Here is a 16,008-nt window from a genome sequence, read left to right as displayed (position 1 = left end):
CCGCCCCCTGGTGGATGAGATAGGCAAGCGCAGTGCAGCTTCGCTGAGCGGGTTGTCATGGTGACGGTTATAGCATGTGCTTACAAAAACAAGAGCCCAGCCGTCCACCGCAAGCTAACTCGACATTCGACACTGTCGACGCCATCTTTCCCTTTCCCCCCACCTCCACCAGGAAGGAGAACGGCCGAACCCCTGGTTCCGACCCACAGACGGAGGGAAGAAATGAGCGAAGCCAAAGCCCGCAGCGACGCGCCTGTTGCTGATAACGTCCCCGGCGGCGGCGGCGGGCACGGCACCGCGGCTCCTCCGCGGGAGCGCAAGGCCGGCGGGGGTGTCCTGAAGAGGCTCAAGTCCCGCCAGAACAAGGTGGACAGCAGGCCCGTGGCAGAGGAAGACCTGCGGACCAAGAGTGGACCCATAACTCCTGAGGATGTACTGGGGCTGCGCGTGGCTACGAGAGGTTCGAGTCCCTTAAATTAGTTCTTTTTCCCCAGGAAGTGTCCATTTAGATTCCCTTATCAGAATAAAACGAACACAAGCAGAATAAAACAGGTGTAGTATAAATTCTTCATTAAAAGGTGACATTATTGTGTCACAATGACTTTTGCCATCCTCTAAATAGAAATCGGTTATCTGTGTCATGGACAGCAGCACTGCTTAAAAACTTCATCTATTACATCAGTCTGTTACATTTATAGAAATAAAAATTTCCTTTCAGGGATAACGTACCTTAATTAGAAGCTTAATTCATTTACAAAAATAAAAGCACGTTTTTTTAATTTACTCACCAATGCTTTTAGAATTTCCTAAATTAATAGATATGTTTAATTGGTGTTTTTGGAAAACCTTTTCACACTGACTACATCAGTGAATCCATCTGTTCAGCTGTCCACGTCTTTTGAACCAATCATCTTGCAGCAGCTCGATGCCTTTAGGCATGCACATTTGATTAGCAGGAGGTGGTTTATAGTAAGTGACTCTGCAAGTGATGATCTAGTTTTTAGACGAGCAAAAGCAAATGAGTTTCTGGGATTTGAACACAGAGATCCTCCAAAAACATCCAGTGAGCTGCAGATAAACTTAACGTGTTCCTCTGTGCACTGATCCAAACTGCTTAGATGGACAAGCTTGCCTCATATTGTGTAATATTAATTTCTATTATTTTTCTGTCATTGGCACAGGCTACCTCTGCAAACCAGAGGAGAATATTTATAATATCGACTTTGTGCGCTTTAAAATCAGAGACCTGGAGACAGATACTGTCCTGTTTGAGATCGCTAAACCCCCACATACAGGTACGGCACCCACCTTCCCTCTCCCTGCTGCTGCCACAAAAGGGATTACTCTGGAAATGTTTGAGAACTGTCAGAGAAATGATGAAATGCTTTGATCTAATCTCGCTTTTTGCTAGATGATGAGGAGGAGAACAGAGCGGGAGATGCCAGTGCCGGCCGGTTTGTGCGATACCAGTTCACCCCGGCCTTCCTGCGGCTAAGAACCGTGGGAGCTACGTCAGTGACTCACACACACACACACACACCCACACACCCACACACACACACACACACCCACACACACACACACTCACACCCACACACACCCAAGAAAAGCCATACTGACCTGTTCAATCAGAACAATTGCAGCCTTTATTGCTAATCAGCTGCAAACCCAAACTGACTAATGACAAGGAAATGACCGACAGATCAAACTGCAACATCCCAACCCCTAAGTTGGCTTTTTTTTAATTTCAGGGTGGAGTTCACGGTCGGCAGCCGGCCTTTGAACAACTTCCGCATGATTGAGAGACACTACTTCCGGGACCACCTGCTGAAGAGCTTCGACTTCGACTTTGGCTTCTGTATCCCGAACAGCTGTAACACATGTGAACACATCTATGAGTTCCCTCAGCTCTCCGACAGTCTGGGTGAGTCACGGTTTACAAACATGTAATGTTGGCGCACCACACTCAGAGAGGACGGCCTACACCTTTAGCTGTCTGTGCTCCCACCCTCTGCTGATCTCAGGCAAACGGATTCGCTGACATGACGTGAAAGCAACATCTGTTTTGACACGACCGCATCTGTAACGAAGAGCTGCTCTGCTTTAAGCCAGAAAATAAAACAGTGACGAATCTACAAGGGCAAAAACAGAGTCATAACATTGTAGGAACATGGATCAAGGGACTGCAACCTGAGGCTCCAGAGCCACATGTGGCTCTTTCCCCCCTCTATTATAGCTCTCTGGTTGAAAAAAAGAATGTTTTTTATTTTAAAAAGTATTTTTCAGACTGTAAGGCGCATCAAGTGAAACTAATCAGTCGGATAAGTCAAACTTTATGCATCTTATTAACAAACAGTTGAAGTGAAGTACGTCATCCTGCGGGGCTCAGTACCCATAATGCCCTAACAATCCATCAAGCCGCGTCGCTTCTTAGTTTATCAAAGTTGTACTAAAACAGTTACACAGATCTTTGAGCGCCGTGTACCGCAGACAATTAATTAGAGGTCAGTAAGCAAAACTCAGGGCCTATACCATTCTATTCTTAAGCCTTTTATAGTAAAAAGTATCCATGTATATGATCATTTATTACCTTTGGCACACAAAAGAACGAATATTTTAAGAAATATCAGTTATTTTCCTGAGCTCTTTTCCAACCCAGAAATAAGACGACTCGATCTATGTGGCGCCGGCTTTCGCTCCTTGTGGGTGGCGCCCATTTCATGATGTCACCCTATGCCGGCCTCGGCAGCGTGTCTGCGTCGCGGCCAAGAAAACAAACAACATCCAAAATTTAGCAACGATGGATGTGCATATTGTGCATATAAAAGGAAAACGTTTTGTCGATCACTGCTGGCTCCATGGAAGGGGTGTTTTTGTTACCCTTGGGGCGGTGCTGACAGCGCAGATTCTTCCTGGAAGGGGCTGTTCTCACCGCTCTACATCTCAACGTGACAACCCGCTTGTTTTCGTGGATTGGGAGATTGGGAGAAATCTGTGAATGAATCAGAATACCACTTTGGAGTTTCTTTTTATGAGGAACGAACTTTATAAAACAAAAACTTAAAAAAATGATTTTGCAAGGTATAGGCCCTTTAAGTTGCTGCAAATTATAAGGCGGATTTCTATTAAGAAAAAAATTCAAGGATCTTAAGGGCAACTAATGGTCAGAAAAATCGGTAAGGGTCACTAAATTAGGTAAGATTTAATTGAATCGGTTAGTTTAAAAGGGGCCCAAGTCCAAGAAGTTTGTTTTTCCAGGAAATGATTTTAATTGCATGGCTTAAAGGGAGGCTACACCAAATGATTAATACTTTACCCAGATTTAGCACCAGTTCATAGCTTACAAATGCTATAATATGAAGCACCTCACTTTGATAATTTCAGAGGACTAGAAAAATAAAGTCTTTGGACTTGGGCCCGTCTTGAATTAAACAGGGGCGCTGCCATATTGGATAACTAGTGCTGCCATCTATGGGATAAAGCAAAACCCATGCAAGAGAGGCCCAAGTCCAGGAAGTTTGCACGTAATGCATTTAAATGTCAAGCATAGTCTATACATTACAATGGACTTGGGACCTTTTTGCACATAATCAGATAGCTTTTCCATTGAAGACCATAGAACATATAATATCCCTATTTTGAAAATTTGTGGACTTGGATCCCTTTTGAACTAACCGATTCAATTTTAGTTAGAAGGGAGCTGGTTTAGCTCGTGCTGGTTTGCGGTGCTTTCCGTCCGTGAAACCAGGGTTCGAATTCGGGCTGCTCCCTGTTCCCTTCTCTACTTCTGTGCCGGTCCCAAGCCCAGTTGCTTTGAGAAGGTTGCATCAGTTCCAGGCATCTGGCATAAAACATTGCCAAGTTTACCATGCGACTTGTTTGCTGTGGCGACGCCTGATGGGTAAAGGCCGAAAGAGAAAGAAGATTCAATTTTAGTTAGTTAGGTTTACAGATTTCTGTCTGAGATGCACCACAAAGGGTAAGATCAACTGTGTATACTTTTATTTTTTAATTCAGCTGACAATACACACATCTCGCTTCAACCTTTGCTGCATTGAAATTATTTTAAGAGTCTCAGCCCTGTCTGATTTCCAGCTCTCCCTGAAGTGCTTGGTTCATACTACCTAAATCAGATGTGTTCAGTCAATCAGGATGTGGAATCACTTGAGTCAGCCAATTAGAAGAAAGATGGCCAAGAAGAGCTGGAAACCGGCCAGGATTGTAGCTCTGGCTTGGCCGGCCCTGTTGTATGGTATAGGATGTCCTTTATTTTGAAAGGAAGTCATGTGAACCTCTGTCAAAAGTTATAAACTATCATATTTTAAATAAAGGATAATTTCTTTTTATGTTTATGTTTTATTTATGTCAAAAACAATAGTTAATCTATATTTATCAAACAATAACTAAATATAAATTAGTATCCTATTTTTCTAAGGGGGGAAGTAAGACTTTGTGACTCTTTAAGCGTTGAGGGTTGCAGACCCCTGACATGGACAATTCAGGTCAGATCAGCTGTGTAAAACTTTTTAGAAAAACTAAAGACTAATGTTTTTTTTGTCCGTCTGCAAATATTGCATTTAGATTTAGCCTGTTCTTCTGACTCAACCAGGTAGAATCAGCCAAAGCAAAGATTAGTATGTGGTCAGTGTCGAGAAGGAGGAAGAAACCAGCCTTGTTTACAGAAAGTGTCTCCAAATGTAGAACTGAAACAAAAATAAACCAACATTTTTAATTGCAGAGCAGGCAAAGTTCATGTTTTAGTTCTCTGTTAGACCTTTGCTTGAGGAGACAGAGATACAGTTTATTTCCAAAAGCATTTACTCACTCATCCAAATGATTACATTCAGGTGTTCAGATCTCCTCCATGGTGGACACAGGTGTGTGAAATCCATTCCTGAGGCACGCCGGTTGCTTCCACAGACATTTGTGAAAGTACGATGAATACCAGAGTGGTGCTGAGAGAGAGGTCTACTAATACTGAGTACAGCCAGTGTGAGCATCAGCAGCGGAAGCATTTGGTGGGAATCAACCCAACGGGGTCAGAAGAGGTCAACAGTTTTCTTACAGACCTCCAAACTTCAGATGACTTTCAGATTAGCTCATGAACAGTGACATAAAGTTTAATGGAATGGGTTTTTATGACAGCTGTTTCTGAGCTGTCCCTCCCCAGGTACAAAGCTTTGACTGCAGTGATGTGAAGCTAACGATGGCTGACTCTCCATCTAGGAACTTGGCCAACGTGTCAGTAAACACCTGACTGCAAGAGTGAAGTTAGCTTGGCCCCTCACTTCTAGTGAAACGAACCCTCAGTGCTTCAGCAAACAATTCCTAGCTGCCAACTCTGTGGGAACAGTTTAGGGATGACTCTGTAACGGCACGGAAGAGCAATGTTGGAGTGGGAGCACTTCACTGACTTCTGAAATAATGGTCGAGCATTCCTGTTAGACCCTCTCTGATCATCTTGTGATCGTAAAAACATTCCCAGTGGTCTTTTAGTCATGAATACGTAGTTTTTTAGCCAAAATCAAAAACCTGTGTTGTTTTCTAGAATATATTTTCTGCAGTAGTTAATTAGAAATTCACCTCTAAATTGCGGGCGGAACTTTTGGTAACCACACCCCTCTTTCCCTCCCCGTTAGTGAGTGTTGAGAGTTTCCGGGCTTCCCAGTGTAGTAGATTTTTTTTTCAAACAGCATTTTTTCTTCTGCTCCTGACTTACGACGATTTGAATAAAGAAAAACAATTTGGAGCTTAATTTTGTTTATATTTGTCCTCCATCCTAACTCCACAAGAACATGTTAAAAACACCCAAAACACAATTTTCATTGGAGCCGGTGTTTAACCTTCCTAAACCTGAGAGATGAAACTGCTACGACTGCAAAGGCTGGGGCGACAGCACATTCAACCCAATAGATTCAGAGTGGGATGTAAGTTCAGTTCATTTGAGTGTAAAGACCGATGAGCCAATACTTTTGGCAATACGTCATACAACTAAGTGTAGTGTTTTTCCTTTTTTTTTCCCACAAAGAGCACAAACACTGCAGCCCACAGGCCTCATAAACTCCACAATGTACAAAGAAGTCAAATGCAGGCACTTTCCGTATGTCTTTATGCAAACTGGCGGTCGGAACCTGAAGAGTAAAACATGGACTTGCTGAGCATGCAAATAGAGTCTTTCAATCATCAGCAGTGTACTCGGAAAAGCCAAAAATTCCAGTTTCTACATCGGAATAGTTTAAAGGCAATCATGCAGATCTGTGAACTTTAGTTCCTGTTAACTACTGTTGCTAGTCTTGTCCTTTTCCTCCCTCTGACATATTTGAGCAATACATGTTGCTTAGGTCTTCTATGTTTTAAATGAGCTCATTAGAAAAATATAACGTTTGAAAAAAACTCTGAATGCCTCATTTGTAAGCATGTTTCAATACCTTCAACGTAAATGTTCTATAAACTCTTATCACATTATCATAAAGTTGGATTTTCATTACAGTAAGAGATCTTGTGACCAGGGTCTGCTGGTTGTTCCAAGAACTCGGCTGAAAACAAAAGGTGACAGAGCCTTCGCAGCAGTCGCTCCATCTCTCTGGAATTCCCTCCCCCTTAGCCTCAGATCTGTGGACTCAGTACTTTCTTTTAAAAAGCAGCTTAAAACATATCTTTTTAAAATGGCGTTCTCTTAACCTTGTCTTATTTCTATATGTGTTTTACATTGTGTGTTTCGTGCTTTTATGTTTACTGTAAAGCACTTTGTGATTCTATATCTTGAAAGGTGCTATACAAATAAAGCTTATTATTATTATTATTATTTTTAAATTTCATTGCCATCCATCAATTTTTCCAACTTGCTTAATCCTTTTTTAGGATTATTGGGTTACTGGAGCCTATAACTACTGTCAGGCGAAAATGGGGTATAGGTTTTAATGTCCTTTTTTTGGGGAGGTAGAGTTTTCAGAATTATTTTCTGAGAGAAAACATGAAACCAAACAAATAATGAACACCGTCTAGTACTGTTGAATGACTCCGATATAAATCAATGCCCTTGTTGTAAAGTTGTTCAAGTGTTTGAATGTTTCAACAGTTTACTGAACGATGATGTCAGTCCAGTGACTTTTAGGTTTGTTTGAATTTTTTCAGTTTGCATTGGATGTATGTGAAAGGGGAAAAGCGTTCCAGGGTCATTAAAATGCTCGTATTGTCTGTGTTGCAGTGCGTCAGATGGTGGAGTGCCCTTATGAAACCCGATCGGACAGCTTTTACTTCGTCGACAACAAGCTGGTCATGCACAACAAGGCAGACTACGCTTACAATGGAGGACAGTGATGTGGAGATTTTGTGCATGCACATACACATGCAATCATCCACACGCGTACAGTACATCCATATATGTATGAGACAAGGTCAAACTGCCCTTTTATTTATTTTTTTGCAGGTTTACATTCAAATATCCAGCAACCCAATGCTAACATTGCAGTGGTAAGCAATATTGGAGCTATCCAGCTGTACAGTTTGAGCCAGTTTGAGCCTCCGCATTTTCCTCAGAGGAGGAAAATGAAGATGTACATAGATCTAGTTGTCTGCATGTGGCTGCATCAGAATGGAGCAGAGCAGGAAGACTTTGGCTTGTCCATTTCCGTTGCTGGATCACAACTGAGAGGTTTTTCAATTGGCATTTTTATATCTGCTCCTGATTAACCTCAATCTGACTAAGGAAACATTCAGAAATGCAGTTTTAAGATGAAATTGTTTCATATATGTCCCCCATCATGATTAAAGTGCTACAAGAACATCTTAAAAACATAGAAAGTACCATTTTCATTGGAGGGGGTCTTTAAATGCGCACTCCATCCCCAGACGACAGGGATAGTTCCATACCATCAGAAGCAGCTGTTTTCAGAGCTGCCGCTTCATGATCCACTTCAAACAGCACTGGGGACAAAGAAGCCATCCACAAAAACAGCCCTGTCAAAAAAACATGCTCACTCCTGCTGTGGCCTCCACACATTAGCGGACGGATTTTTTTTCTTTTTGTCATTTGTTTCTGTTTCATTGAAAGCTGAAAATAGATTAAGTTATTCTTATGTAAGTAAGCAACTGCAGTTGAACCAACAAGAAGCCTAATTTAAAAGGAAGTAAAATAAAAACACTTTTCAGGGATCAGTACATGTGATGCATGTCATAATGTAAAATTAAAAAAAGGGGAATAATATGCTTTTGACTTTTAATGAAGTCAGTAGTGAACTTTTTTTCCTGTTATTTTATAAGTGACATCACATGTGTATTTTAGGGGTGTAACAATTCATTAGAACAACAGTTCGATTCATTTCATAATTTGTCGTTGACGACATGATTCATAGTGTTGAACGATCCGATTTACTGATCTAAAATCGATCCAGGACATCTTTAGTCAAAAATTCAACCAAATCCCTGGTACTGAACAGTGCAGGTGAAGCTTTCCAGATTCCTTGTATTTCTTGGAAGATAATCAAGTATAAATTAAATATGTGTACGACCTGACAAACAAGAATTAATGGCAAAGCTGCCAACTTTAGTTTCCTAAAATTGAGCGCACCGTTGTTTTTCCACATCAAAATAATTCAAAGGGAGCATTATTAGAACATTCTAGCTCACTGTATGGTCACATGACTTTGCTAAATTAAGTGATTCCACACATTGGACTGGAATGATGGATTGGTCATTTTTTGGCTGCCGTCACATGTGTGTTGTCAGCTGTGATGCACTTGATCATTTTTACGTTATAGTAAAATAAACCCGCTGGGTCTCTATCCAAATTGTATTTTCCCTAGAATAATTTAATCGATTCATTTCATTTTGAAACTATTTTATAACCGTACAGGTCGATTCGATTAACAACTTGCCTCAGACAGATCGATCTGGTTGGATTGCAGAGATATAAATTGATTCATTGATTAAGTCAATTAATCGTTACACCCCTAATTAATTTTTAACCAATTGGATTTGACTTTAAAACCAATCTTATTACACAGGCTTTAAAAACTTTCAGGTACACAGTGTACTCTGTTTAGGGTTGAATAATTATATATGGTTTGTGAGAAGTAAAATAATAAAAGATCACATTTCCAGATGTTATCCTGTCATTTTTGTTTTATTTATGTCGAAATTGAAGGTAAAAATAGGTATGAGGAAAAGAGACAAAGATGGTCACTAGGGGGAGCTATTCTCCATTAAAGTTCCCAGGATGCCTGATACGATAAAGGTCAACATAAATGCTAATATTTTTCTGTGTTCAAAATGTTCTGAGTGATGTTTGCTTCTTTTTCCCTTTCTTCCTAATCGTTATTTGAGTAAACTGGCCGTGTGTAATAATACCAGAGGGTTAAATCCTTGCTGATATTTATTTAGGATTGTTCATCCATTTTCGGAGTCTTAGTGGGATTTGAACCAAATCTCTGCATTTATTCCCCCCACCACACAAACCCATCCTGTCTCCTCTTTCCCAGCGTTGCCTCTCGGTCTCTCCAGCCTCCAAACGCAGATTTTCCTAATCTTTTCCGTCCTTCTCTTTCTGTTTCTCTCCACACCTTTGCAGCTCTCACTCTTCCTCTGCTTCTCCCTCTATCTTTTATTTCCACTTCTCTCACCTGGTAACTAGACCTCTAGAGAGGAGTGTTGAGTTTCCTCTTTCCCAGAGAAGAGGACAATCTGAGCCACACAAAGGCTCACAATGGACCCCCTCTGCTCACTCCTACCTTTACTCCTGCACTGCACAGCTGCACACACACTGACCCACACTGAGAAAGCCTACACACTTTGTTTGTTCTTTTCATTTAACCCCTTTTGCTGTTTTTGTTCAACAGTTTGGTTCCTTTTTTTTTCCCCCCGAAGACTTTTACTTTAATTCTGGTGTTTGTTCTCTCAGGACTTCATTCTTTTTGCTTTAAACGCGGCATAAAAAGAAAACACCTTGCAGTGTTACATCAGACCAGGGCTGGGAGATGAAAGACAACTGCTGATCGCCCACTGGGATGTCCCGTCATCTTTGAATATTGCTGTGAGTCTTTGTTGTCGCAGCTGTGGCTTTGAGGCACTCAGACAGGAAGTGGTCAAAGTTTTTCAATTTTACACCGATTTTTGGATCAGAGCTGACACAGATGCAGATTTACAGCACAAAGTGTTACCCGTTTCAAAAAGCCGTGTTTGAGGTTGTCCTTTCATACAACTTTTTCCACTCTTTTTTTATTCTCTGGGAAAAATATTACTTTTTAGATGCAAATATTCCAGCAGCTGTTCTTCACATAAACTTCTTGTTTAAAGAAGGTAAAGTGATCCAATATACTGAAGTTATTTATTAAAGATAACAGATTTCCAAGATAAACAGCAATATTTATCACTATTTCCTTGTTTCTACAATATAAACAGTTAGTTTGACATAATAGTGACAAAACTAAAACTTAATAAAAACAGGAAAAACATCTTTCCATCCTGGGTAGGTTGCTGGAGCTTATCCTGCTACTATCTGGCAAAGATGAGGTACACGCTTAACAGTCTGTTTAAGGGCCACTTAATCACACACACCTAGAAATAATATATGTTCACCAAATAACCGATTAAGCATGTTTTTGGACTGTGAAGCCATAGTACATAGCCATAGTAGCCAGGATTTGAACCTGTGCCTTCTTGCTGCAAAGTAAGAGCACTAGTCACTGTACCACTGTGCAGCCCAGAAAGCTACATCCATGGAAAAAATCTTTGAATATTTTTTATCAAATCATTTTATTTCACAGATTCATTTTGTTACTCTGTGTATTGGAATACACATATGATTTGAGGGGGGAGGAACATTTTAAACACAAGACAAAAATTCCCCTTAATGGAAATCAGTGATTAGTTGCATACCATAAACCAGAAATATCTGAACAATTTCCCGAGTCTATCAAGGTAATGCTATCATTGCTGTAGCTCTGACATGTAAGCGCTAGAATGTGAAACAAAGATTCTCAATGGAAATTTGAGTAGGCGCACGTGGTGGTTGGGAATTTACACAAGGTCAGCCTCTGGGTGTATCCAAGAAGAAAACCTGCACACTCTGAAAAAAAACAACTGCAAGATTATACAATTCTTAAAAACCTGAGAAAAGGGGAGTACCACGCAGCAGCACAGAGAAAATACAAGGAAGAAAAATAATCCTAAAACACAGTGGAGGAACTCTCATAATTGGGGTCATATTACATAACATAAATGTATATTTTTATAGCAGATGCCTGTTATGAATGAGCTTTCATGTTCATACCTGCCCTTTACCTATACAGATGTACCCATGACCATTGCACACATCCACTACCGCTGCATTGCTAAGTGTCACAATGTAAGTGATGAGAGTGGAGCAAACTGTTGAATTCTGTTGTCAGACTTGAACGAGTGACCTTCCAGTCCATCAACCATGTCTAACACCGAGCCCCCATCACCCCAAAAAATTTCAGTTAAAGTATAACAGTTACTTGGCAGTTTTTAGGACCCACTCTGATGAAAATCATGTTTTTATCATGTTCTTGTGCCATTTTTCTGATGATGGGGGACATATGTACAGAAAGCCTAAAATTGCACTTCTGAGTATTTCTTTATTCAAATTGTTGCAAATCAGGAGCAGACAGAAAAAAAAACCATTGGAAAAAGCTTGTAGGTGGGATGTAGAAGCTACTACAGCAAGCCACAAGCTCCCTACTGTGACCCAAAGTGACCAAACTAAGTCAAAAACTGTGGTGGATTCATTTCAAAAACACAAGGAAAAATTGATACCAACAAACAAACAAATAGAGAAAATATCATTTTGGAAGATGTGAAAAAATGACAGAGGACGTCCGCTGCTGATGAGACCACAAAGCTGGGTGCAGTTTTTATGTGAGGTCATTCATCAATACCCAGTTTTCCATCAGGCGGTCTGTCTTCCATCAGGCTGCATCACACCCTCTTAAAACAGCTGTACTGCATGAAACTGTCAGTGGATTGTGGAGGACTCTGGTTATAGATTAAATTTGAGGCCTTAATATTAGCATAAGCTCATGTGCAGACACAAGAGTAATAAATAAACACTCTTTCCAGGGATGATTCGTGCATCCTCAGAGCTTTCGTGGAACATTGGCTCAACAGCTGGTTGTGGTTCGCCGCATCGGAAACAACAGTACAGGTGGGAGAAATCTGCCTCACTCACACATTTGTACCTGCCTTCCCCATATATTGTGTTTAGGAAATCACACCACAGAGAGATTAGGGGTGGGAGCCACTGTCTTATCTAGGTTCCCCATAAAACTAGCTCCCTCACACACTCATATGCATGTCTACACAAGAGGACGGGGGACAGCACTCTCCTATAAATAGAAGGCAGGAATGGCGTTGATAGGTCCTGCTGAAAAGAAATGGGGGGGGGGGGGGGGGGTGGAAAAAGGATTAAAGGAGATACACACTGCCACTCGTCTTGCGTGTGTCTGTGCCTCAAAGGTACTTTGAGGAGAGGTTGGGAGGCTTTCTTGGCCCCCCTCACAGTATCTCCTCATGCTTTCTCTGTATACACATGCTTTTCTGTCACTCTGCCTCCAACCCCTCCACCGCTTCTGTCTCATCTTGCCCGGAGGCCCCGGTGTGAGATCCATCACGTGTTAAGACGACATCACCCGCCAAGAAATGATGAGTCACCGTGCCGTCTTTTTCTTTCACGTCAGCGCGGCGATGGTCTCAGAGACGGTCGTGACTCCATCTGTGTGTGTGTGTGTGTGTGTCACTGTGTCGTTCCCAGCAGTTGCCCTGTGACCTCATCACACACCCCTGAATGAGGTCAAGGCAGACGTAAAGGATAATGGACCTGCTGTAAACCCGTGCAAACATCCGCTTTTACAGTTGGACAAAGTATATAGATATTACAGAACCTTTTGATGTGCTCATATGAGTATGAACTGAGGCAGAATGTTATTCCATGAGAAGCTTTGTCTATCAGACAGGAGATAATTAGTTATATCCCAGTTAATAATGCACCCAGAGCAGCTGTGATGGATGGGCAGCCCATTTAACAAACTGTGATTCCCAAACCAGTTTCCACGGTGGCAAGTGCTGTATTGACAATCTGTCTTTAAGTGTTAGGTCTCAGGTGATTTGTACCCAGAAGCCTTTATGTGGTTTTTGTGTGTGTGTGCTCCAGCGTCCATCCGCCCAGCCGTCTGTCTGTGTGGTATTACAGCACAGATTTCCGCTGCTGTTTACCCCCATGCGGCCGTCGGACTGAAATAGTCCTGTGTCATTAAGGTAAAAAGGCTGCGCTGTGTTTACACTCGCAGGAAGCCTGCAGCTACCTTTGGAAGCCCTCTTTTAGTGTGTGTGTGTGTGTGTGTGCACATGATTAATAAAAGGCTAACTCAAACCTGAGTCAACTGTTGCATTTAAATCTCCCCTTCAATCTCTTCCTTCCTCTGCCTTTCTCTCCCGTCTTTGTGTGTCTGCCTTTGCCACACCTTTCCCCAGAGGGATGCAGGGATTGTGATAGGAGAATGGAGGCGGAGCTCTTGGTGCATTCACAGGTGTGCCTGCTTCCTCCCAACTCCTCTCTCCTGTAATGATTTTTTCAGTTCGCCACCTGCCAGGTGAAAGAAAAAAAAAAAAAACACCCACAGCAAATGAAGCGTCTTAAAATGGCCTCCTGGTTTCTCCTTTCATTTTTAAACTTTTCATTTTTTATTTTTCACCGCCTGTGTTTCATGTCAAACACTTTGAGGATCTTTTTTGTGGATTCTTTATATTTGCATCCAATTCAAATAAAGGGTTTTGTCCGTGACGGCCGACTCCGTCCGCTCTCATGCAGCTTTTTTAGATCATTAGAAGGTTTTTTTTTCTTCAGAGCTTTTTTTTGCCAGACGGTTCTGCACTGGGTTTGGGAGCAGGTCCCAGGCCCCCCTCAGGTCAGAGGTTGCACACAGACAAAGGCTTTCCACTCAGGGTCAGCTGCAGTCAAGGGAACAAAGCCCCGAAGACCTGAATCAGACAAACAGCTGTAGGGCACTGATGTGGCAGAGTGACAGCAAGACATAAGGATGGAGATGACACGGAGTTGAGGAAACTGATGGGTGCACCAGACGTCTTCTAAAAATACTCTTGCACAAACACTAGTGTGAATTTTACACCCCGCACACTCTGCCAGGTCTTTGAATCCACCAGAACTTCCACCCAACCCCATAAATTGACTTTGTCAAAGTTGTTCAAGCTGGAAAATGTTTTTATTGTTCTGTTCTGCACAATAATATTCTTCCAAACTGTTCTGGCTTCGACATCAAGAATTTTGCCTTGAACTGTGTTTTTTTTGCATCCTAACTTGCTCCTTCCCTCCCCCCAACGATCCTGTCTTTCTTCTCCCCCCCTTTTTTTAATTCAGTGCCATTGATCATGCATGCAGAAATTCAGCACGCCCAGTCGCAGCTCCAACTCCGGATAGGTTAGCCTTAGTGGGGCCCTGTCCTACATACGGCTCTCTCGCCATGGTCCACCAGGCCATGGTCACACCCTCCCCCTAACCTGCCTCTCCTCACTGACACACACAAACACCCCGCGGCCCTACACAGAACCGGCACATCCACAGATCATCATGCTGCGCCAGGAGAGTTCACTCATCCCAGCAGAGAACTTTCAGTCAGGAGCAGAAATGTTGTGATCAAATCTGTATTTCATGCTCCGAGGTACTTCTTCTACACCAGAATAGGTATGCTGAACCTCTTACAGGCTTCAGTGTAGGTGCTTTGGACAAGACAATCCAGCAAGTGCAGCTATTGTGATTGGTTGTGTCCAGGCAGCTGAAGAAAGCTCAGCTGACAGGGTTCACCCCGGCCAAGAACACGTCTGACTTAGAGGTAATGCTGCTAATCTGCCACTTAGCTGGTCAGGACAGCCTGTCACAAGGGCTGGAAGGGAAGGTTGTTAAATGAGCTCAGGTTTAGACGGAGACCGAGCAGTGATTGGGTGAAGAACTGGGTGAAGGGTGTCTTGCTGTGCCCACAGCTGTTTTAAATGTGTGCCGGTAGACATTAAAGAAACTCAGAGAACAAACTCACACCAGCTCTTCTATTGGGGTCAAACACTGACTGTATATGAGAACTGGACTGAATAACCTGGCCCCCCTGGTGTTCCAAATGGGAAGTAACGCCTGTTTCCAAGAAGCCAAAATCCCAAAGATTTCTATGGAGTAACAAACTTCTATGGAGTAATAGACAGAGACTCAGTCTTTAAATGTGTCAGAATAATTATTCTTGCTCTGATCCAATTTTCTTGATAATCTCATATTTTTTCTCATTGTATTTTTTCTGCAGAGAAAGTTGTTCAAATGTTTGATTGACAGCTTCTCCTGAGCCCGCTTTCAAGTGGTAGGGGTGTGGCCTTCCAAAAAGCTCACTCCTGATTAACCACCATAAATATTAACTCAGACCAACTTGGACCAATCGCTGCTTACTGACAATTTAAGAGAAAGAGTGGCAACTGAATTGACTTCATTTGGCTGAGACCAGAGGTAAGTCATTTTCTATGGGTGATATCACACTCACTCAGTCCAGTTGTCATATAAAGTCAATTGGGTTAGATAACTTTTAACTACCGGTACTTGTTTTCAGTTTTCCTTGACTTTGGTCATTTTTGTCTTACTTTTGTTTCTTTTTTTTAGACATTTAGTGTCTTGGATTTTACCTTTCCTTTTTTTTGGGAGTTTCTTATATCTCTACCAGAAGACTGAGTCTTTAGTTTTCACAAATTTTGATTTTTGATACACAAAATTCCAGAAAACGTTTCATTCAAGAAAATGCTTACAAGGGTGAATATTTTTAGTGAGATTAAACAGCCACCTCAACACTTTTCTCTCTGTGTTTTAAGAAAAGATTAATGCTGGCTTATTTCTACCTTCTACTCTACATACCAGAGCCAGTTTGGTTGAAACCTCCTTTTCAAATTGTTTGTTCTGTGACTATTTCGCTTAAAAGCCAAGTTACTCCTGGTTAGAGGAGAATT

The 16,008-nt window shown here is 41.8% G+C and overlaps 2 protein-coding genes across 2 annotated transcripts in view; both read left to right on the top strand.

Moving 5' to 3' along the window:
• Positions 1-9,105, top strand: LOC101171072 (protein unc-119 homolog B). The gene is made up of 5 exons (XM_023955031.1): positions 1-460; positions 1,182-1,295; positions 1,412-1,511; positions 1,752-1,924; positions 7,208-9,105. Exons 1-5 carry the CDS (start codon positions 58-60, stop codon positions 7,318-7,320), a joined length of 903 nt encoding a protein of 300 aa, XP_023810799.1. The 5' UTR covers positions 1-57; the 3' UTR covers positions 7,321-9,105.
• LOC101154771 (RNA-binding protein Musashi homolog 1) overlaps positions 7,361-16,008 on the top strand; it is a 38,602-nt gene continuing 29,954 nt past the window's right edge. Inside the window, exons 1-2 of the mRNA XM_023955028.1 lie at positions 7,361-7,473; positions 12,079-12,163. Of these exons, the coding sequence (XP_023810796.1) occupies positions 12,081-12,163 (83 nt within the window). The 5' untranslated portion in view covers positions 7,361-7,473; positions 12,079-12,080. The remainder of the gene's footprint in view (positions 7,474-12,078; positions 12,164-16,008) is intronic.

The sequence above is a fragment of the Oryzias latipes genome, chromosome 5 (assembly GCF_002234675.1).
Source record: "Oryzias latipes chromosome 5, ASM223467v1".
Classification (NCBI taxonomy): Eukaryota; Metazoa; Chordata; class Actinopteri; order Beloniformes; family Adrianichthyidae; genus Oryzias; species Oryzias latipes.
Note: the sequence above shows the minus strand (reverse complement) of the source record. Positions and strands in the feature narration are given on the sequence as shown.